The following is a 24960-nucleotide window of genomic DNA, read 5'->3' as shown; positions in this document are numbered from 1 at the left end:
CTGAACTGCACATCTTTGGACTGTGGGAGGAAACCGGAGCACCCTGAGAAAACCCACGGGGAGAATGTGCAAACTCCACACAGTCAGTTGCCTGAGGTGGGAATTGAACCCAGGTCTCTGACACTGTGAGGCAGCACAGTGGAATACCTTGGAATACCCTGGTGGGGTAATCTCCACAGTTTGAGCAAAGGTGAATCTAGTTGTTTCACGCTACTACGATGCAGGTGCCATACAGATGGAGGGTTGCTTTTCAGATTGGAGGCCTGTGACCACTGGAGTGCCAAAGGATGGGTGCTAGGTCCACTACTTTTCGTCACTTATATGGATGATTTGGATGTGAGCTTAAGAGGTATAGTTAGTAAGTTTGCAGATGACACCAAAATTGGAGGTGTAGTGGACAGCAAAGAAAGTTACCTCGGATTACAACGGGATCTTGATCAGATGAGCCAATGGGCTGAGAAGTGGCAGATGGAGTTTAATTTAGGTAAATGCGAGGTGCTGCATTTTGGGAAAGCAAATCTTAGCAGGACTTATACACTGAATGGTAAGGTCCTAGGGAGCATTGCTGAACAAAGAGATCTTGGAATGCAAGTTCATAGCTCCTTGAAAGTGGAGAAGGCGTTTGGTATGCTTTCCTTTATTGGTCAGAGTATTGAGTACAGGAGTTGGGAGGTCATGTTGTGGATGTACAGGACCCAACTAGTCCTTGTTTGCAAAACATGCAACATAGTGCCTAAATTAAATGTGATTCTGACTTGAACAAAATTTACAAGATAATCCTGAATATGCCAGGACGTATGATGGCAAACAAATTATGATTGTTAATCAGGCTCTCAATATAACACACTTGTCTGTAATGGTAGCTATATATTAAATCACAATACCCTGTTATTTGCTGACAGAACATGTCCACACACTGCACCTGTAACAAAACAGGTGACAGCCACTCACTGTTCCATTTTTACAGGTCACTGCCCGAACTAATCAAAGTCAACCTGTCTGCTTTAAAATCTAACAAGTCTAACTGTTATCTGTCAATCAGCATCAATGGGTACATTGTCCATGAAAACTCATCTACCTATCAAAGGTCCACTTGCCAACTAATCAGCATTCTCCTCTTACAGTATAAATGCTTGTTTTCTCCTTTAATTTATATTGTTGCAAAATGTCCAGCTGAGTGCAAGAATAGATGCTTTGATACAATGTATTTTTTTTCAACAATACTGAAGTTCAGTTAGAACCAAATAACCATGGACAAAAAAGCTAAACTCAAGAAGTGAGGGTGACTGCCCTTGAGGTCAAAACAGCAATTGACCACATAATACATCAAGGAGACCCCAGCAAAACTGATTTTGACAGCAAATTTGGCAAAATACTCCACTGGTTGCAGTCATAGCTAGTGGAAGATCGTTGTGGTTGTTGAAAGTCAGCCATAAGACATTTCCCCAAGTAGCCTATAGTAGTGTCAGCTGCTTCTGTATCCCTTTCCTCCATCATAAGTTCAGAGCTTGGGATACTAGCTTTTGATTACATAATGTTTTGTACCAGTTGAGACTCCTTAGTTACTGATGCAGTCAATATCCAAATACAAGATGTAGAGGACTTTCGGGTTTGGGCTGATGAGTTTCAAATAGCATTCAGGACACACAAGTGCCAGGCAATGGCAGTCTCTAATAAGAGAATCTAACTGTTACTCTTTGACATTCAGTGGCTGAATCATTGCTGAGTCGCCCACTATCAACTTCCTGGTGGTTACCATTGACAAGAAACTGATCTGGGCCAGCCATGTACAAATGGTAGTAACAAGAGCAGATAAGAGGCTGGTAATTTTGCAATGAGTAATCCACCTGACTCCTCAAAGCTTGTCCATCATCTACAAGATGCAAGTCAGGAGTGTGATGGAATGATTCCTACTTGTCTAGATGAGTGCAGCTCCAACAGCATTCAAAGAAGCTTAGTACTATCCAGGATAAAATAGCCTGCTTAATTGGCACTATAGCCATCACATTCAACAGTCACTCTCTATCATCAACACTGCAGTGTCAGTACCATGTACAACTTGCATCACATCAACTCCCCAAAGCTTGTCGACAGCATTTTGCAAACTTGTGACCTGTGCCACCTAGAAATATAAGCTGATATGTGAGGACATCACAGCTGCAGGTTCTCTCCAAACCACACACCATCCTGACTTGGAACCATATTGCTCATCCCTTCACTGTTATTGAATCAATCCTGGAACTCCTTAATATCACACACAGTATGCCAATAGCCCAAGGACTACAGTGTTTTAAGGAGGCTGCTCTACACCATCATCTCAAGCAGTTAGGGATGGACAATAAATACTGGCTTAGCCAGTGATGCCCACATCTTTTTTAAATTAATTTTAAAGAAAATTATTGGCTCCCAACCCAAATGAAATTTTGTATATGTTTGCAAGCAAATGTGCTAAGTTAGAGGTTGCATGGTCTGCAGGAAAACACAAATGAGTCTTTGGTTTGGATTTCAGGCCATGGATATGACCAGAATTCCTGAGGTTTTTAGTAGACTTATTATACTGGATGAAAAAATAGGTAAATAAGTTATTTCTCCAGCATGGACTAAGCCACCTGCCTCAATTCAAAGATAGCATTTTACCATCCAACAAAGTGAGAATGAAAAATGCTGAAGTATGCTTAGATTCTGTCACTTGCAAAATCCCAATATCTATAACTATGGCTTTTTTTGAGACCACAATTATTCTGTTCTGTGGATTCACCATGCTATCCATTTCCTCCTCACCAGCTGAGCCAATTACCAAAACTAACATTTGGGTTGTATTTTTTTATTGCAGCATTGAGTGCTCAAGGAATTCTGCTACATTGAGTTCCATCCCTATGATCAACTCCTACGTGTGTGCTTGGCTCCCTGAAAACAAGCAGTGGTATCGGTCTCGTGTGATCAGAATTGTGGGGGATGTAGCAACACATGGTATGCACATAGGCTGTATGCCAATTGAGCTAGAAAACGTATTACAAATTGGAATGAAATAAGTGGACATTGAAGACAAGAAAGTACAAATCTTATGGTTTCAAGTAATTTTTTTGTCAACGTGCAATTCATACTTTTTGATGGGGTAAAAGGATAGCATAAGTGGTCTTTCTTTCAAAAACAAAAAGAGAAATTGCTGGTAAACTGAGCAGGCAATATCTGTGGAGAGTAGGTAGAGGTAACATCTTGGGTCTGCTAGCCCCTCAGGACAGTCTTTCTTCATGTGAGAATCTAACTGGCCAGTCATTAACATTTATATATATTCACTTTTCAGAGGTCCTAACCCATGCAATTATAGCATAAAACAATCCCAGCTGAAATTGGCCAAATCGTTCAATGTGTTGTTACATAGTTTCATAGTAATAGAATATGAGCAGGCCAGTTGGTCCGTCAAGCCTGCTCCGCCACTCCTTAAGATCATGGCTGAACAATCCATCATCTCAGCTCCTCCTACCTGCATTATCCCCATAACCCTTAATTTCCCTACCATGCAACTGTGTCTTGAATATTTTTAATGAAGCTGCCTGCTTCCTTGGACAGAGAATTCCATAGATTCAGCACTCTCTGGGAAAAGCAGTTCCTCCTCATCTCTGTCCTAAATGTACTCTCCCTAATCTTGAGGCCATGTCCCCTAGTCCTAGTCTGACCCACCAGTGGAAACAACTTGCCTATCCATTTCATAATTTTATATGTTTCTATAAGATCCCTTCTCATTCTTCTGAATTCTAGCGAGTACAGTCCCGAGGGCTCAACCTCTCCTTATAGGGTAACTCCCTCATCTCTGGAATCAACCTGGTGAGCCTTCTCTGCACCGCATCCAAGCCAGTATATCTTCCCTCAAGTAAGGAGACCAGAACTGTGTACAGTACTCCAGTTGCAACCTCACTAATACCTTGGTGAAAGTGGGTACTACACATGCTGGAGATTAGAGTCAAGAGATGAGAGATATTGACTCACCAATACCTTGCACAATTGCAGCAGAACCTCCCTGCTATTAAATTCAATTCCTCTAGCAATGAAAGCCAATATTCCATTTGCCCTCCTGATTACCTGTTACGCCTGCAAGTCAACTTCTAGCAATTAATGTATGAGCACTCATACGTCCTTCTGCACAACAGCATTCTGCAATCTTGTACCATTTAAATAATACTCTGACTTAATACTTCTACTTCCAAAATGGATAACCTCACATTTACAGCATTGTACTCCATCTGCCAGACCCTTGCCCACTCACTTAACCTATCTAAATCTCTCTGCAGATCCTCCACATCCTCTGCACAGTTTGCCTTAGCACTCAGTTTGGTCCTCATCAGCAAACCTGGATATGTTACACTCTGTCTCCTCTACCAAATCATTTATATGTATCATGAACAGCTGTGGGCCCAATATCGACCCCTGTGGTGCCCCGCTCACCATTGGTCTCCAACTAGAGAAACACCTATTTATCCCAACTCTCTGCGTTCTATTGGTTAACAATTCCTCTATCCATGCTAGTACATTCCCCACAACTCCATGCATTCTTATCTTATGGATGATTCTTTTATGCGGCACCTTATCCAACGCTGTCTGGAAATTCAAGTATACAACATCTACCTGTTCCCCACCATCAACCGTGCTTGTTACATCCTCAAAGAGCACCCATAAGTTTGTCACCCATAACACTTCCCTCCTTGAATCCATGCTGCATCTGCCTGATGGAACCCTTTCCATCCAGAAGTCTCACTATTTCTTCTTTAATGATCACCTCCCACATTACATGCTGAGTCAGTAGCAGGTAGTAAAGTTTTAGTAAAGTTTTAGGAATGTGAAACATTGGGTTAGCTTGACATACCAATTGTGTTCCTGAAGCTCTAATACAACCTATTAAAAGCTTTGATTATCCACTTGGGTAAAATTTACATAAATCGTAAATGAGCTTAGTCATTTACGATACACCAACTTTAAGACCAATATATTTTCAGCAACTTATTGAAAAGCTGTTTCCCTCTGAATCGAGCAGTCTGTTTGCATTCATTTTTTGAAAGATAGATTCACATCAAAGAGATCAATTCTTAACTTTGACATTGTTTTGCAGGTGATCATCAACACCTTCTACTGGAAGTGTTATGTGTAGATTATGGATTTTCTGCTTGCCTTTCATTAAGTTATTTAAAACCTCTTCCTCCAGCATATTGTGTCCTTCCCCAGCAAGCATTGTGTGTGTCTTTAGCAAACGTAAGTATATAGGGATGTGAAGTTTACTAAAATTCTTAACATAGAGGGTTTTATTATACCTAATAAAACCAAGACCAATGATGCTGTTTAAGCCCTTTTTTAGCTTTAATGTATACCAGATGAACTAAAACTTATTAAATGCTAAATTTAGAAGCTTGGGTGTTGCAAGTGTGCTGCACCAGTGCTCAGTGCCTTGGGCATGATAGAATATAACTTGATTGATATTGACTGCTGCTTCTTCCCACAAACAAGTTCTCCCTACTCATTATCTTTGAGACACTTATTCTCAGTAACAAAAAGAGCATTTTAAAAATTGAAACAGAACATGGCATAAATAGTGTAGTTTCTATAATGAAATAAGTTTTCATAATTAGACCATGAGAAGATCTTGTGGTGCAATGGTAAAAGCCCTCCATTAAAATCCTACTTCTGTACTGGAAGGAAGGTATATTCATGATGTAGCTAAACAGGTTGATTATTAGCCTGCAAATCCTTCCAATATATATGATGGCATTAAGGGCATAGATGGCAAAGACGAAGCACTACAGTATTTTGCCAAACATAATCATAAACCATTCTGATGGGAGTCTGTGGTCACCTGTGTCCTTTTATGACATGGTACCTGAAGAGAGGGACTATGGCAGTCCATAGACATCCATAATGTGTAGTGCTTTTTTAACTCAACTGTTAAGCTTATCAGGTGCTGACAATGATATACCAATTTGTCCACATTGCACTGTAAAATATAAGTTTAACAATGAGCATATGTTAGATTTAAAAGATGAAACAGACACATTTTTGGTCTCTCAAGGGATGTGTGAAATTGGAGTTGAGGAAGAAGACCAGCAATTATTGTTCTGAATGGTTTGGTGTGCTTCGGAGACCACAGGAGTTCCTATGGTCTTATGTTGAGCTTAGTTGGGAATTGAGGTGGTGGGTACAGAATGCAAACAAAACAATATCTTCTCAAATTTGCAGGTTTCTCCAATGCATGGTGTGACCTGGTCCAGATCAGAGATAAACTGGTTCAAGAAGTCTGTGAAAAACAAAACATTTTTTGCAAGACTTTATCAAAAAGCGAACATTATGACGGTGGCACTTTTCAGTGAAAGAGGGAAAATAGGGATCATGAGGTATGCTGGCAAGGCATCCATATATGCTTTTTGACTTGTGATGTTCTTATCTTAATTAAATATATGTTTTATTTTAAGTCGTACTAATGAGACCAGGTAAAAGTGTGTTTCTTTATGCATGAACCACTTATGCCCAATGTGTCTCTTTATCCAGACTAACTGAACCTGCATGATAATCTTAAAACAAATCTGAATTAGGACTTCCAAGTCCCTTTGTCCTTCAGATTTCTGAAACCTTTCCATGTTTAGAAAATAGTTAGCACCTCTATTCTTCCTACCAAAGTACATAACCTCACACTTACCCACACTGTATCCCATCACTTTGTATACTTGTTCTTGAAACTTAAACTGAAAGCTCTCCCCATGCTTAAGCTTTTCCATACTTTTCCATGCAATTGAATCCCCCCTATCTTCACTAATCAGTTTTAAACTCTATCCACAACCTGAGTTATGCGATTGGCAACCTATTCAACCTCTCCTCAATCTGAAGACAATCCTTCCATAACTGGAATCAACTTAGTGCATCTTCTCTGGACTGCCTCCAGTTCTGCTATTACCTTTGATAAGGGGATCAAAATTGCTCACAGTATTATTGGTGTGCTCTAATTTTAGTAGATCCTTTCTATGTTTGTATTCCACTTCTTTTGAAATAAAAGCCATCATTCTATTTGCCTTGCTTATTACCTGCTGCCTTGTATGCTACCTTTTTGTGAATTTTGCATGAGGACTCCAAAGTCCTCCTTTCACTCACGTCAACTCAGCTTTTCACGCATACTAATATACTGCCCCCAAAATTCTGTCTAATCTCTTATTTTATTAAGTAGCCTAATGTGTAACACCTTATCAAACGACTTCTGGAAATCCAAATATATTATATCCAATTTATCAATCATGTTTGTTGCTTCCTCAATTGTAATAAACGTAACTTCCCCTTCATGAAACCAGATGATGTCACTTGATATTACTACCTATGTTTTAAATGCTCTGCTTTTGCATCCTTTATAATAGACTCTAACATTTTCCCAGTAACAGATGTTAAGCTAACTGGGCTATAGTTACCTGTTTTTAGTCTCCTTCCCAGTTTGAATGAGGATATTACATTGACAGTTTTCCAATCCTTCAATATCTTTCAAGAACCTCTTGATTCTTGAAAGATTCTTAACCAGCGCATCCACTATCTCTGTAGCTACTTCTTTTGGTGTCCTAGGATGCATACCATTGGTCATGACGACTCATCAACCCTCAACCCATGAGTTTCCTTAACATACTTTCTCTAGTGATAGGACATAAATCCAACAACTTTCTCCTTTTACCCTTTGATTATTGAATATTTCTGGAATACTGTTACTGTCTTCTACCACGAATACAGGTGCAAAAGTATTTATTCAGCTTCTCTACCATTTCCTTATTCTGTGATTTCACTGCCTCATTCTATTAGGAGTTATCGTTATCGTTGACCTCTCCTTTTTACAGATTCAAATAAGCTCTTACTATCTGTCTAATTATTACTTGCAAGCTTACCCCAAAGTTTATTTTCTCCCTCTTTATTATGTTAGTCATTTTTTATTAGTTTTTAAAACTTTCCCAGTTCTCTAGCGTAGCACTAATCTTTGCCACATTGTATGATTTTCTTTCTTAAAACTTGATGCTATTCTTCTCTTCCAAGGTTAACCATTGTTGTTTTTTCCCCTTCCTAGAATTCTTCTCACTGGTACATATCTTTGTTTTGAGCAATAACCTATTTTCTCAAAAGTCTGCCATTGTTCTTTGACCATCTTTGCTGGTAATCTCCTTTTCCTATCCATGCCAACTTGTTCTCCTTTAACACAGTTAGTTCTGACTGAACTTTCTTACACTCAAACTGCATGCTATATTCTATAATGTTATGGACACTGTTTTATAGATGATCTTTTAGTCTAAAGTAATTTATTGAAGTTCATTTCACATTACCAGGTCTAAAATATTTTCATCCCTGGTTGGATCCAAAACACATTATTCCAAAAAACTGTTCTGAATATACCAAGAATTCCTACTCATGGCTACTGTCAATTTTATTTTCCCAGTCTACATAAGTGTTAAAATCACCCTTGATTGCCTGTTCTACATGTATTCTCTGTCCTATAGTATAGCTGTCACTAGGGGGGCTATAGACTACTTTCACCATTGTTTTCACCCCTTGTTATTTCTTATCTCGATCCATATGGATTATACATATTTTAATTCTTGCTCTTGTAACCTATCCTATATTAACAAAGCTACCCCTTCAGACTTTCCTTCCTGCCTGTCCTTTCAAAAAGTCACATACCCCTGGATATTTTGTTCCCAACTTTGATCAGCTTGTAACCCTGTCTATAAGATCATACCCTTTAGCCTCATTTGCGCCTTTAGCTTCTTTATTTATTTTGCTCCACATCCTACATGTATTGAAATAAAGAGCCAATAAAATGTTGTCCATTAACTGCTGTTTTTGTGTGTATATATACTCAATCCCCTCCTGTCCCATTCAGAGTATCATTATCCAAATAGCTCCCAAACTAATATATCCTTTTGATTTGTAAACTGACATTTCTACTTTGCACACATCTCCATTCCAGCCCCTCTAATTATTTTAAAGCCCTTGCTATGGCTATAGTTATTCGATTTGTCAGGACACTGGTCTCAGTAGGTGCAGTGATTGTAACAAGGTCGTAGAGCCGTAAGCAATGAAACAGGCCCTTCGGTCCAACTTGTCTATGCCATCCAGATATCCTAACCGAATCTAGTCCCATTTGCCAGCACTTGGCCCATATCCCTCTAAACCCCTTCTATTCATATACCTATCCAGATGCTTTTTAAATGCTGTAGTTGTACCAGCTCCCACCACTTCCGCTGGCAGCTCATTCCATACATGCACAACCCTTTGTGTAAAAAAGTTGCCTCTTGGGTCCTTTTTATATCTTACCCCTCCTCACCCTGAAACTCAAGTTCTGGACTTACCCACCCGAGGGAAAAGACCTTGTCTATTTATCCTATCCATGCCCTCATGACTTTATAAACCTTTATAAAGTCACTCCTCAGCCTCTGACACTCCAGGGAAAACAGCCCCTGCCTATTCAGCCCCTCCCTCTGGTTTCACACTCTAACCTTAGCAAGATCCTTTTAAATCTTTTCTGAACCCTTTCAGTTGAAACTCATGGGATATGAGTTTCCTGATTGGGGCTGTTAATCTTGTCCAATTAGGGAACCCTGACTGATATGTGAAAAGGATAAGTGTCAGATACTGACACTCTGATGTCTGACACTATGAGGCAGTACCATAGTCACAGATTGTTTGTGAATAAATAAACGGTGACTTGACGATGAGATAGTGGCCTCTTTGGAGTTACTTCAGTATGGGTCAAGTGAAACCCTTTGGAACCGCTCTTTTCTACCCCAATAACAATGCCATTATCCCATGAACTGAAACATTCTATCCACATCAATCTTTGAGCTACACATTTAACTCATTGATTTTTAACCCTATGCCAGTTTACCTGAAGAACGGAGTATGTGGTGAATAAAGAGCCATTATCTCAGGTATAATCTCTCTCTTTTTCACAGTGCTGTATAATTTTAGTCCAGTTTCATTTAACAGTCAAAAGTTACAAAGCCTATACAGCATAAGTTCTCTTTCTTTAACTTTGTTAGTTTAGTTTGTTGTTCTTGTTTAAACATTTTATTTCCTGTAGGAGAGGATCTAAGCTTTCCCAAAGGATGGTAGCGGCTGGGCTTGCAAGATATTCAGAAGGTAATTGTGGTAAGTGTTACAGCCCGTGGGTTAAATAACGTCAAAAATGCTTCCTGTATGAAATTTCAAAAGAATAACAATTCCATTTGCGGAAGTGAACTTTAACTTCGACAGTTTTCGCTTTTGTAAAAAATGCCACGTGTATTCTTGCCTCACCATCACATGCTGTAAATCAGTATTGGTTACCCATATAACATTTTTAGTGTATAATACCATTATTCATCTGACCACCCATTTTTGCTCCTTTCACAAAGGCCACTGTTAATGTAGGTAAAGTGCACTTCCCATCAGAGGTTTTTATAAAGTGGCAGCATTTTACTATTCCTAATTACAAGAGTACTAATATACATTGGCGCACATCTGCTATTGCTCCAGCTAAGATCAGCTAACTGCAAAGATTATGGTTTGAACAAGAGATCTTATTGTTCAGTATGGCCTTATTATTTTCTGTATCAACAACAATTTGGATTTATACAAATATATACTATATAAATTAGTAAAACATCCCTGATGCTTCACACAGATTTATTAAATAGTATTTGACACAGAGCAAAGTAAAGGGGTGGTTAAAGGACAGTTGAGCAGTAGCTTGCTGAGAGGTGTGTTTAAGGAGTATAATAAAGAAGGAAAAGGAAGGAAAGATATGAAAGAAAATTCTAGTCCTTAGAAGTTGTTGGTTGAAAGAATGGAGCAATTAAAATTAGGGGAAACACATGATGCCATAATTGCAAAGGTTCAGATATCTTGGAGGCTAGTGGAGCTGGCGCAGGGAAGATCTTGGCCATGGATGGATTTGAAAACAAGATTAAAAATTGCAGAATTGAGGCAGTGTCAGACTACGTCAACAAGCAAAGGGGTAATAAGTGAACAAGAGATGTGACTTTGGATATAGATAGCAATATTTTAGTGAGTTCAGTTTTGTGGAGTTTGGAATTTGTGGGTCTAATTAGAAGAGCATAGATAACCTACAGATAACAAAGATATTGATGCAAATTTCAACAGCAGATGAGCAAAGTCAGGTGATGTTACAAGGGTAAAATAAGGCAGTCTTGTTTATAGAGTGGACTGTGTGGTTGCAAGATTATCTCTGGTCAACTTCAACATTAAGGTGTGAATGTACTGGTTCAGCAATCAACCACTCGGATACAAGGGTAAACTGTTATTCAAATCTACACTACATTGCATTAATTTTTTTTTCCTGAATATTAATACTATTATTGTTTTCATGGTTCCATAGCATAGTGGAAAAACAACTTAAGGGTGACTTTTTTGTTTTTGATTTGTCTTAAAGCTTCACCCAAAACTGGAGCAAGTATTCCGCTGTACTGGAAACAACGTCTCGTACAGTTACTGTCACAACCAACTAACTTGAGAAAATGACTAGGTATGTTCCAATGTGCAGTGATTGTATAGATAATCAGAAGCTGGAGATGTTACTGCTAGTAAAATGTCAGGTAGTTCAGATAGTGTTCTAGGACAACATTTGTCCCTAATGAGTGGCACTAGAATCCAGTGCCCTAATTTTAGCTTTCAGTGCACTCTTCAAAATTTTACCTATAAATGAAATATGAAATGTATTTTTTAAAAAGATGCAGCAACAAATTCTGGGATTATAAACCTCATGAATGATTATTCTCAGTGTAAGAGTATTGTACTAAATTTACGGTGGAAGATAATTTGAACTTGCCATTAGTATTAAGACTAAGGAATACAGAGAAAGAATTAATTACCATCAACATCCCTAGAGAAGTGATATTAAACAAACTAATGCAGCTAAAATAAATCCCCTGGCCCTAATGGTTTACATCCAAGAATCCTAAAAGAAGTAGCTATAGAGTTGGTGGATGCATTGGTTGTAGTTTTCCAAAATTCCTTGGATTCTGGCAAAGTGCCAGAAGATTGAAAACCTACCATTGTGGTATCTCTATTCAAAACAGGAGGGAGGCAAAACTATTTAAACCAATTCGCCTAACGTCTATTGTTGGAAAAGTATTGGAATCAGTCATTAAGGAAGTAATAGCAGAGCATTTGGAAAATCAAATCTAATCAAGCACAGTCAACATGGTTCCTGAAAGGGAAATCATGCCTGACCAATTTATTAAAATTTTTTGAGGAACTCAACCAGAGAAAATCGAGGGGAACCAGTAGGTGTGTTGTATTTGGACTTCCAGAAGGTGTTCTACAAGGTTTTTAGAGGTAGTCTATTGGCATGGATAGTGAATTCACTAGTGAATAGGAAATAGCGAGTGCAAATAAGGGGTTCTTTTTCAAGTTAGTGAGGTGTGACCAGTGCAGTTCCACAGGGATCAGTAACAAAAATAGTGATTTATGGAAAAGCTCAGCAGATCTAGCAGCATCTGAGGAGATAAATCAGGGTTGACGTTTCAGGTTGATTGACCCTTCCTCTGAACGGAAGTGATAGTACTGATACCATAGTTGTTTACTATATATATATATAATGACTTGGAGGAAGTGTAGCACAGTGGTGCCAGGGACCCAAATTCGATTCCAACCTCTGGTGACTGGCTATGTGGAGGTTGCATGTCTGCGTGGTTTCTGGCGTGTGCTCAGGTTTCCTCCCACAGTCCAAAGATGTGCAAGTTAGATGGCTCGGCTATAATAAATTGCCCATAGTGGTCAGGAATGTGTAGGTTAGGTGCATTAGCCACAAGGAAATGCAAGGATGGGCATGGGTTTGGGTGGAATGCTTTTCCAAGGGTTGGTGTGGACTTGTTGGGCCCAATAGCTTGTTTTCACATTGTGGGAATTCTATGAATGTATTGTCACCAGATTTGTACAGGTCACAAAAATAGGTGGAAAGGTAGGTTGTGAGAGGGATGTAAACAGTTTACAAGAGATATTGTTAGGTTGAGTAAGTGGGTAAAATATTGACAAACTGAGTATTTGGGAAAATATGAAGCTGTTTATTTGGAAGGAGCAATAAAAGAACAAAATATTATTTAATGGAGAAAAACTGCAACACAAAGTGACTTGAGGGTACTTGTGCACAAAACACAAAGCTAGGGTACAGCAGGTAATTGGGAAAGTTAATGGAACGTTGGCCTTGAATTCAAGGGGTTCGGGGCATGAGAGTGAGGAAGTGTTACTGTAACTGTACAAAGTATTGCCGATGCTATACCTCAACTACTTTGAGCAGTTCTGGTCAGTTTTTAAGGAAAAACATTATTTCATTGGAGGCAGTTCAGAGAATATCCACTAGGATTGATGATCCCTGGTATGGAGGGATTGTCTTGTGAGCAAAGGCTAAACAGGTTGGGACTCTACTCACTGGAGTTCAGAAGAATGTAAGGTGATCGCATTGAAATATACAGGATTAATAAGGGCCTTTACAGGGTAAATGTAGAGTATGTTTCCCCTCATAACAGAATCTAGTACCAGAGGGCATGGTATCAAAATTAAGGAATGGCAATTAAAGATTGAGATGGGGAAGAATTTTTTCTGAGATGTGAGTCTTTGGAATTTCTAACAAAATTATGAGGGGCATGGATAGGATAAATAGACAAAGTCTTTTCCCTGGGGTGGGGGAGTCCAGAAATAGAGGGCATAGCTTTAGAGTGACAGGGAAAAGATATAAAAGAGAACTAAGGGGCCACGTTTTCACACAGAGGGTGGTACGTGTATGGAATGAGCTGCCAAAGGAAGTGGTGGAGGCTGGTACAATTGCAACATTTGAAAGGTAGTTGGATGGGTAAATGAATAGGAAGGGTTTGGAGGGATATGGGCTGTGTGCTGGCATGTGGGACTAGATTGGGTTGGGATATCTGGTCGACATGGACAGGTTGGACCAAAGGGTCTGTTTCCATATCGTACATCTCGATGACTCTGTGACTCTACATATGTAAGGCTGAGAGATTCTTGATGCAGTAAGGGAATCAAAGGTTTTGGGGAAAGAGCAGGAAAGTTGATGTGAGGAATGTCATAATGGCCTACTCCTGCTTCAATTTCGAGCAGTCTTAAATAACAGTTGTAATATAAAACTGTACAACTAAATATTTAATGTATTAGTAGAGAAATTTGAACTTTTTAAAAAATTATCTTTTTTCCTTTGCATGGTCTAGACATTGTTGAATTTGAGTTTGGCATCAAGAAAGGCTCAAGAAGAGAACCTGAATTGCTCGGCATTTCTTCATTTCCAGCTTGGAATTTGGATTCAGTTGGCAGTATACCAGTCAATGGATTGCCATAAGATTCTTTTGAGTATTACATGAACACATTATACAATCTATTTATTGGCAAAACTTGATCAAAATTTTAGAATAGAATGCAGAGATGGAAAACACATTGAACTGTAACTGTTTTCTCAAAGACAGTTAGAAATGAGCAACAAATGGCTCACATGATAAAAGTAAAAAATGTTACTGAAGAATAATAGTTAGATTTATGCTTTAGAGTACTTGATGCCATCGACTATTTCACTGTCAATACAAATATTGATTTGGTGTAGTTATGATGATTGGTTTGATGTTACCTTAATTTTTTAATGCCAGTTGGGTCATTTTTGGTAGCAGCAGCTTGTTCTTGAACACATTAATGTGTTAATTTTGTGCTGCAAAGTCACATAGAATTATGCAGCAACTCAACTATGACATGACTTTGTTGGTATTTATCCTCCAGACATTAGTCTTTCCAGATACTCTGCTTGCTCTGTTCTTCTAGCTATTTTATTTTTCAGCTTCACAACACTGACTTTAAAAAAAAAACTTTCCCTGTGAATTTACTCATTTATCAACTGAAACCATTTGTTTCTGTCTACTCTGTCCTATCAAACTGTCCTCTTGTTTTCTTTTAAAACAAAAAGGCCTGAATTTTTAAGTCTTAAGAATTATATTCCTTGTAATAGGCAGAATCCTAGTAATAACAATGCACGTTTTATTTGTCCCATGTTTACCATAATCTGGAGTTCAATACTACTCTTGAATACAAAATTCTAGAATCCCTACAGTGTGGAGTAGGCCATTTGGCCCATCGAGTCCACACCGACCCTCCGAAGAGCATACCATACCACCCCCACCCCACTTACCCTATCACTCTGCAATTCTCATGGCTAATCCAGCTAGCTTACACATCTCTGGACACTATGGGCAATTCAGCATGACCAATCTAGCTAACCTGCATATTTTTGGATGGTCTTACTATTGAGGTGCACAGGTACATCTCAATTTTAACATTCTGTATCTCTCAGTATAAAACTCAGTATTCCATTAACTTTATTATGGCCTTGAGCTGTTTTCTTTGTTGCTGTAAGTACTCAAATCTTCCTAATTGATCCCAATTTTTAACATTCTCCCAATAACCAACCAGTGCTGTAAAGAATCAAACAGGCCCTTTAGCCCACCATGATTTTACCAACCAACAAACACAACAATACACTCATCCCATTTACCTGCACTTGGTCCATAGCCTACAGTGCAATGACATTTTAAGTACTCATCCAGATGCTTAAATGTTGCTAGAATATTTGTCTCCAGTTCCCTTTCAGACACCAGGTTCCATACATCTACCAACCTCTGGGTGAAAAAGCTTTATCCTCAGACATCCTCTAAACCACTTGCTCTTCCCCTTAAACTTCTGCCCACTGGTCTTACATGTTTGCCATGGGGAAATTCCATTGATCTGTTTACTATACCTGTCGTAATTCTATATACCTCAATCAGATAACTGTTCAGCCTTCTCTGCTCCTAGGAAAACAAACACAGCCTATTCAGTCTTTCCTCATGCCAGGTAACAACCTGATGAACCTTCTGTGCACCCTCGCCAATGCAATCATGTCCTTCCAAGAGGAAATACACACAGTATTCCATGTGTGACCTAACCAATGTTTTAAAAAGCTGAAACAAGACTTCCTTGCTCCTATATTCTGTACCCATCTAATGAAGGCAAGTATCCCTTTTGCCTCCTTCACAATCCTGACTCTGTGCTGACACCTTCAAGGATCTATGGACTTCTATGCCACTTTTGCTCCTCAGTGCTCCATAGGGACCTACCATTTATTGGTGTATATCCTTCCCTCATTAGACCTCACAAAATGCATCAGCTTGCACTTATCAGGATAAAGTTCCATCTACCATTGCGTTTCCCAATTTACCAGCTGAGCAATATCAAGCTAGCCTGGCACCGAGGTCTTCACTATCAACAATACCCTCAATTTTCATGCTAGTTGCAACCTTACTAATTAACTTGGATGTGAATGCAGAGGTTTATTAATGTACGTAACAAGCTGCGAGGGTCCCAGCACCAATTCCTGTGGTATGCTGATGATCACAGGCTTGCAATTACACAAACAACTCTACATCATCACCCTCTGCCTCATATTTATAAGCCAATTTTAGATCCAGTTTTCCAGTTTGCCGTGATACCATGGGCTGTTGCCTTTTGGACCAGCCTTCCATGTGGGATTTTGTCAAAGGCCTTGCTGAAGTCCATGTAAACCACACCAACGGAATACCCTCACCAATGTGTTTAGTCAACCTTTCAAAAAACTCAATTAAATTAGTCAGACAGGATCTCGCTCTACAAAGATTCATGCTGACTATCCTTGAACAATCCTTGTCTTCCTAAATATTGTTTAATCTTGTCCTTTCAGAATTTTTTTCCAGTAATTTCCATACCAATGATGTCAAACTAACAGGTCTGTAATTACCTGGCCTATCATTGCTGCCCTTAGTAAACAAAAGAAGTATATTAACTATCCTCCAGTCATCTGGTACTCACCTGTGTCCAGCAAAGTATTAAATATATCTGCCAGGGTCCCAGCAAACTCCTCCTTTGCCACCCATAGCAACCTGGGTTACATCTCATCAGGCCCTGGAAATTTATTTATCTTATACCTCCTCTGTATTAATCTTTAACATGTTTTACAACTTCACCATCCCAACTGAAATCCCCAGCTACAATGTTTTTTTCTGTGAATATATATGAGAAGTATTCATTTCAGACCTCACTCACATTCACTGGCTCCATGCATAAATTGCTGCTTTTATCTCTAATCAGTCCCACTCTTTCATTGATAATCCTCTTACATCTACTCATAAAATGCCTTGAACCTGCTGCCTTGCCATCACTCTTAGAGAAGCACACTGGCCCTGAATTCTCACTGTAATCATGAAGGGGTTTGGAGCAAGAGAATAAGGAAGTCTTATTGCAAGGTATTGGTGCAGCTGCAACTAGAGTACTCTGAGCAGCATTCCAGACCTCCCATGTGCCTTATACTGCCCTTGTGTTCTCTGCTGACTGTATTGTCGTAGTTTTCCTTCTATTTCTGAATGGAACTTGCTCCTGACTTTACATCTACTCTCTCCAGTACTACTCTTTTGGCCCCTAAAGCTGGTTCCTAAGCAACCAATCCTCTTGTCATACATCACTTTTTAAACTCTGACATCACCTCAAGAGCTCTGCCTTTGGGTTAAGTGAATATTCTACACACTCATTTCTTCTCCCACTGCTGCTGCGACTGAGCTTGATCTGGGCCCTGTTCCTCCGGTTTTTATCCAGAAGTTCCGCTGCTACCATTCGCTCCCAGGTTCCACCCACTCCTCTCCTGCTGCTGCTCCAAATAAGCTAAAATTATTATGTAATACTTGTCTTTTTTCAGTCATGTACTGCATTTTTACTGTTCACTGCTTATAATGTTCCTCATTATACTATGATCTGAAAATCTGGACATCAGTTCTAAAGATTGCCACTTGTCAATCTCTAACCACCTCTGAAAATACATTAATGGATACCTGAATGAGGGAAATCAGTCAGATGGCCATTAGCCATATGCCAGAATAGAGAAGAACAGAGAAATTAAAGAGATGGTGTCAGGATTCCCTTCTTGTCAATTCGTAAACCAATTTGTTACCTTTCTGCTAATCTTGTATTTGTTAATCTCCCCCCATTACTCTCTCATTATTTATCAAAAGTTTTCTGAAAGTCTCTATATACTACATTCACTAAATTTCAAAGGAGTTCAGAGAATGTGTCAGTCTTTTTTGTCTGAAGGTGAGAGATGCTGAAGCTAATTGTGAAATTAGCTGAGTGAATCTAGAAGATTCATGGTGTAATCTCATGCATGATATATTTATCAACTGAGGTAATTATTAATAAACTTATTTGAGAAGAGGAATGTATGAGAGTCTGTTTCATGTGCGTTGCTGATGTAAAGCATATAATCAATATATGTACACCAGTTCATAGTCCCTTCTTGGATTTATTTCGTCACTTGTTTCTCTTCCCTCTCCCATACCAAGTATTCCTGTCTCCTTCATTCATCAATCCTTGTTCCCTTCCTGTTTTTCAATCTACATGTTATGCCTTGACCAGATCATTTGTTTTTACTCGTGCATTGATGGTACTCTCGTGCAGCTCACCACTGATTCATGATCCTTTCACTGTTAGTAAATTATTCATCTGCTTATTTGATATTTATGATTCGATGAGGAACATTTTGTCCAATTAAATAGTTGGAATACTAATGCTATTGTCTTTGGTGCTAACTCCAAAGTCTACTCCCTAGCTATAATCATGGGCGGCACGGTAGCACAGTGGTTAGCACTGCTGCTTCACAGCGCCAGAGACCCGGGTTCAATTCCCGCCTCAGGCGACTCTCTGTGTGGAGTTTGCACATTCTCCCCGTGTCTGCGTGGGTTTCCTCCGGGTGCTCCGGTTTCCTCCCACAATCCAAAAATGTGCAGGGGTTAGGTGAATTGGCCATGCTAAATTGCCCGTAGTGTTAGGTGAAGGGGTAAATGTAGGAGAATGGGTCTGGGTGGGTTACGCTTCGGCGGGTCGGTGTAGACTTGTTGGGCCGAAGGGCCTGTTTCCACACTGTAAGTAATCTAATCTAATCTAATCTAAACCATTTGCTTGAGACTAAACCAGCCTGTCACTCATTAAGTCGTCCTTTGCTGTTGGTGCAGGATGATTTCTACTGATGCGTTGTTTGCAGGATTAGCATCTGCTTTGGAGATTCTGAAACCATATGATGATGTGTGGCAATCTGCTTGTTCCTTTTCCAGATTTTGCACACATACGAGCAAGTAAGTTAGGAGCATTTAAAGGCCAATTGGCCCTTTGAACATGCTCTGCCATTCAGTAAGATCATGGCCAGTCTGATTGTATCCTCCACTCTATATTACTGCAGCATCATTTGAAGATTAACTGCAGTGATTTTCACACCTTTGTCAGCCTACCTAGTGAACAATAGAGTTTAAGGGGTTCTTGAAGAGCTGAAAAGTTCTGATGTTTGTCATTATGCATGGCATTCTTTGTACATGTGTGAACAGCGCTGGACAGATGAAGACTTCTGGTGATTATCAGATCAAGTTGATAGTAGTGTTGAAATCCTAGATGGTGTGATGACACATTGGAAGAAGGCAAAGTTCACACTATGCACAAATATCTAGTAGCCATTGTCCATTGTGTTATCTTTAAACTTGGCTACTCCAACAGAGTTGAAAATGTGTTTGTTGCTGGAAAAGCGCAGTAAGTCAGGCAGCATCCAAGGAGCAGGAGAATCGACGTTTCGGGCATAAGCCCTTCTTCAGGAATCCTGTCCTGAAGAAGGGCTTATGCCCGAAACGTCGATTCTCCTGCTCCTTGGATGCTGCTTGACCTGCTGCGCTTTTCCAGCAACACATTTTCAGCTCTGATCTCCAGCATTTGCAGTCCTCACTTTCTACTCCAACAGAGTCCTGACTGGTTTCCCGTGTTCAGTCCTCTGTAAATTTGAGGTCATCGAAAACTCTCATCCATGTTCACGTGCATATCAGGGCATATCTATCGTCTGTTTTCAATTAACTAGATTGGCTTCCAATCATGTGATGACATGATTCAAAACTTATCCTTCTTTTCAAATGTCTTGCATCACTTACTCTTCCTTATCCCTGTAATCCCTCCCATCTCTCAAACCTGTGAAATATGTGCTCATCTAATTGCCTTTTGAGCTTTATTAATTCCATTATTGGAAGCCACACTGTCAACTGTTAAGGCCTTATGTCCTGGAATTCCTCCCCTAAATCTTATCTGATTTTCTACTTCTCTTTCTTCCTTTAAAGTTACATCTTTAATCTTTTGGTCATCTGTCCTACTATCACCTTATGTTACAGTGTCTAACTTTGCTTTATGATAATCCACAAAAGCATTTTGTTACACTAAAGATACCATATAGATGTGTTGTTTCAATACGCATTTTTAACGTTTTAAGATACCTTAAATTAAAAAAAATTTAAGTCTTAAGGCTGAACAGCTGAAATCAACCCAGAATGCCTAGTGAGTTTTAGAAACAAAAATTGGCTTAAGCTACTTGGTGGAATCATGATCTTAATATGTAGTCAGCAATGAAGGCAAGGATATATTTTTGGAAAAGGTAATAGCCACTTATGGATTATACTGTTTAAGGCTGAAAACCAACATTAGCTGTTTCTTGTGAACATATCTGCTATGTTGTCTCACTGCTGATGCAGAGATGATAGTAAGAATTGTCAAATGTCCACAGCTAATTGGTGGATTCAGTTTTAAGGAATGAAAGACAGTTTTAATTGTGTGTGTGCTTTTCCAGATGTTTTCAATTGAGGCCTTTGCCAAATTTATATAACTCTTGTTTGCACTAACAAGTATAGTCTGAACGAAGTATTACACTAAAAAGTCACCATTTTTTACTAGAAAACACCAGCTAATTGACTTGTCTTTGATCATTTCTATAATTTGCATAATTTAATTCCTCATTTAGCAAACAGTTTTGGAATTGGAACCAGAATGAAAATTTTGTCATTGTATTTTTATTCCTAATTTGTTCAAAATTTTGATAAAGGTTTCCTATCAATACAGCAGCAATACAAATGATCACATACTTGGTTATGACAATATTGTTGTCGAGAGAGCAAACTTATTTCTCCATTCATGGGCCGTGGGCATTACTGGTAAGGCCAGCATGTATTGCTGATCCTTAAATGTCCCGCTGTTGCAAAACCATGCTAAATCCTTGATATTATGTTTACAATATTTGTTGAGAACAAATTCACATTGGTACCAAAATCTTATACCCAATATTCTATTGAATGTGTTAATTAAACACTAGTAAATACCTTTGTTAAATATTAGACCAAAGAATTTTATATGAATTTACCAGCATATGCTTTACTAATATCATGAGCAAATTCAATGCAATTACATCATCTTACTGTCTGTCTAGGGTGTTCCGGTTAGCTCTTCTAATGTGTGCCTGGTTTACAATGCAGAATGATGTCAACAGTGAGAGTTCAATTCCCACACAGGGAATGTTAAAAATCTCACAACACCAGCTTATAGTCCAACAGGTTTATTTGCAAGCACTAGCTTTCGGAGTACTGCTCCGTCATCAGGTGAACAAAATTCCAACTTGATGTTATTTTAATTCTCCAGTGAATTCCAAGTGATTTCTTTTAAGAAAAACTTAACTGTTTATGTGGAAGCACAAACAACTGATGCAATTTCATTCAGCGCTCCAAAAGCTAGTACTTCCAAATAAATCTGTTGGACAATAACTTGATGTTGTGATTTTTTTTTAACTTTGTCCATCCCAGTCCAACACCGGCACCTCCGAATCTCACAGGCTAAGGTTGTTATCTCAACCTCACCCCTTGTCTGAGGCATGTGACCTTACAGGCTAAACCATTATTAGTTGTCTAATATGAGAGCAGCTCTATGGTTCTGTAGGACTACGATGTCTTTACCTGTATTAGTCTGAAGAGAGACCAGGGAGAGTTGTTTTTCACTAATTAATTCTAGGGGTGTATTTTTATTTGTTCACTTATTTTTGAAAAATTTATAGCACGATAGCTGTCTTAACTCTAAGTCACTTAGTTTTTATATTCCAATATTTAACCTCTAAATGATCACTTTGATTACTTGCACTATTTGACTTGAAGTAATAGATAATTTGTTCAAAAGATAATTCATATGGGATCGACTATGTCAGCATCATGCCCAAATTAGGGAATGCAGCTATTTCTGACATGCCTAGAGTATATTAACTGGTAACACTTGCAAATTAGAGGAGAGTTCACGAAATACTGACAGCCTAAGAATTTGAAGAACAACCTGCCAAAGGTGCGCATTAAAACTAAATAAAGTTTCATCAGCAAGAACATTTTTAGGCTACTGAGGTGTATGATAGTAGCTTCCAAAATGTTACCAAGTCACCACCAACAACTTTGTTACCATAAAATAGTTATTTTCATTTCATTTCACAGTAATTTTGTTTTTGTTTCATTGGGCAGTTTGAATGAAATATTTTTAGCACACTGTCCCAGTATCAACTTACATTCCTTCTCCCTTCTGTGGTGGCTACAGCACTGAGGAAATCTCAGACAGCATTGCATCAGCTTCTGTACAAAATTCCAACTTAATGTTATTTTAATCCTCCAGTGGATTCCAAGTGAGTTTTTTTTAAAAAAAAACTTAACTGTTCATACATACGCACACACGACTGATGCAATTTCATACATTACTACACTGCTACAAAAAGTATTTTGTAACAAGATATTATTTGCTCTAATTCAGCCTAACCTGACAGGAGGATGTTTTAACTAGTTCGAACCAGGGAGACAATCTCAGGATACAGGTAAACTGTTTAAGATTGAGATAAAGAAATCTTTTTCAGTCAAAGGATTGTAAATCTGTCAAATTCTCTGCTACAGAAGGCAATGGGCAGCCACATCACTGAATGTACACTGTCTAGGAAAGAGAGAAAAAAATTTTAAAGGCATCTTTGCTGAACAAAGAGAACTTGGAGTGCAGGTTCATAGCTCCTTGAAAGTGGAGTCGCAGGTAGATAGGATAGTGAAGAAGGCGTCTAGTGTGCTTTCCTTTATTGGTCAGAGTATTGAGTACAGGGGTTGGGAGGTCATGGTGCGGCTGTACAGGACACCAGTTAGGCCACTGTTGGAATGTTGCATGCAATTCTGGTCTCCTTCCTATCGGAAAGATATTGTGAAACCTGAAAGGGTTCAGAAAAGATTTACAAGGATGTTGCCAAGGTTGGAGGATTTGAGCTATTGGGAGAAGCTGAACAGGCTGGAGCTGTTTTCCCTGGAGCATCGGAGGCTGAGGAGTGACCTTATAGAGGTTTACAAAATTGAGGGGCAAAGGTAGGGTAAATAGGCAAAGTCTTTTCCCTGGGGTCAGGGAGTCCAGAAATAGAGAGCATAGGTTTAGCGTGAGAGGTGAAAGATATAAAAGAGCAACTTTTTCACACAGAGGGTGGTTCATGTATGGAATGAGCTACCAGAGGAAATGGTGGAGGCTGGTACAATTGCAACATTTAAGAGGCATTTGGATGGGTTTGGAGGGATATTGGCCGGGTGCTGGCAGGTGGGACTAGATTGGGTTGGAATAGTTGACCGGCATGGGCGGGCTGGACTGAAAGGTCTGTTTCCATGCTGTACATCTCTATGACTCTATGAATCTATCAAGCAGACTGGGGAGAAAGGAGGTGGCAGTGATTTAGCAAGCCAGCCATTATGCTTTTGAATGACCAGGCTCAAAGGGCTGAATGGCCTATTCCAACTCCTAATTTCAATGCTTCCAATGGGTGTGAAACTCAGACTTGTAATATTGCTGGAGTCAATGTTATGCCAACTGGTGTATCTGCCTGTCAGCTGCTTCTAATATGGCATATCATGCTCTGAAGGACCTTTGCTAGCATGCTATCCATGTGCTGGTATGTTGTCATGTAACTTACAAACTTGAACTATACACGTTCAGTCAACGTATTTGTATGTCACTCACCAAAAACATGAATAAAGCTGGAAGATGGGCCTACTATTAATGTCATTTAAAGGGTCAGGTAACCAATTTAATGAAAGTTGATAATTTTTCTCCATTCTTTGATGGGATGTGGTGTCAGTGGCAAGGTAGCATTTGTTGCCTGTCTCGAATTGCTCAAATGGAGTGGCTTCCTAGGCTATTTCAGATTCAAGCAGTTGAGAGTCAACTTTATTGCTGAAGATCTGGAATCACATAAGCCAGACCAGGTAAGAATGGCAGATTTCCTTCACAAAATGTAATTAGTGAACCATTTAATTTTTAAAGCAATTGATTGGTGCGTCCTTGCCAATATTCTAGCATTTAATTCCAGATTACATAAATTGAATTAAAATTTCACCATTTGGCATAGTGAGATTAAAATTTATGTCCTGGGTCTCTGGATTACTAGTCTAGTGACAATGCGACTCTGCTACTGCCTCCCCAGTTTACACTGATGTCTGCTATTGTGATCATCGTAAATACTGTGGAATGTTTTTGAGGTGTTGGGGTGATTTGCTGGGTTGGGGGAAGAAGTGTTGTTGCATCCTCAGAAAGAAGGTGAATGTCCTGTCTACACAAATTCTGTAATAGGCACAGTGGCTGAAGTTGCAGTGTATTTGGATGTACAATGTGACATGGACATGGACCTGAGTCTGGGAGAGCCCTGTTTGATGCCATCTGTCAAGTTGGACCTCCATTTTCCTTGTCTGCATCAAGAGGCTGTTTAGATTAGGGAGTCAGTGCATTCCAATGTGGTTTGCACCTTCATCGAAATTCTCGTGTATGTAGCCCCACGAGCTAGCACACAAGGTATTCCCCCAACCTTTTATCTTGCCATAGCTCATGCATGCCCAGTGACTCATCTTGTGCAAATCCCCATTCTCTATTAACCTTTAAAGGATGTGTAGTGCCAATGTCTGAGTTTCAGACCAAGTGATGGGGCCCTTTAACTGTTCTAGGGTGCCTGAAAGCAGAAAATTAGGAAATTTGGTTTGAGTAAATGGGATGCAAGATAATAGCAAGATACCC

General features: G+C 39.2%; 1 protein-coding gene across 1 annotated transcript in view; it reads left to right on the top strand.

Annotated features, from left to right (window-relative positions):
* The window catches only part of LOC122557331 (uncharacterized), a 40672-nt gene extending 22423 nt beyond the window's left edge, over positions 1–18249 (top strand). The window contains exons 5-10 of the mRNA XM_043704925.2: positions 2834–2970; positions 5105–5244; positions 6223–6377; positions 10085–10152; positions 11435–11527; positions 14223–18249. Coding sequence (XP_043560860.1) covers positions 2834–2970; positions 5105–5244; positions 6223–6377; positions 10085–10152; positions 11435–11523 — 589 coding nt within the window. The 3' untranslated portion in view covers positions 11524–11527; positions 14223–18249. The remainder of the gene's footprint in view (positions 1–2833; positions 2971–5104; positions 5245–6222; positions 6378–10084; positions 10153–11434; positions 11528–14222) is intronic.
* The last annotated feature ends 6711 nt before the right edge of the window (positions 18250–24960 follow it).

The sequence above is a fragment of the Chiloscyllium plagiosum genome, unplaced genomic scaffold (genome assembly GCF_037043375.1).
Source record: "Chiloscyllium plagiosum isolate Xiang-an unplaced genomic scaffold, Cpla_swu_hap1 HiC_scaffold_11, whole genome shotgun sequence".
NCBI classification, from domain to species: domain Eukaryota; kingdom Metazoa; phylum Chordata; class Chondrichthyes; order Orectolobiformes; family Hemiscylliidae; genus Chiloscyllium; species Chiloscyllium plagiosum.
Note: the sequence above shows the minus strand (reverse complement) of the source record. Positions and strands in the feature narration are given on the sequence as shown.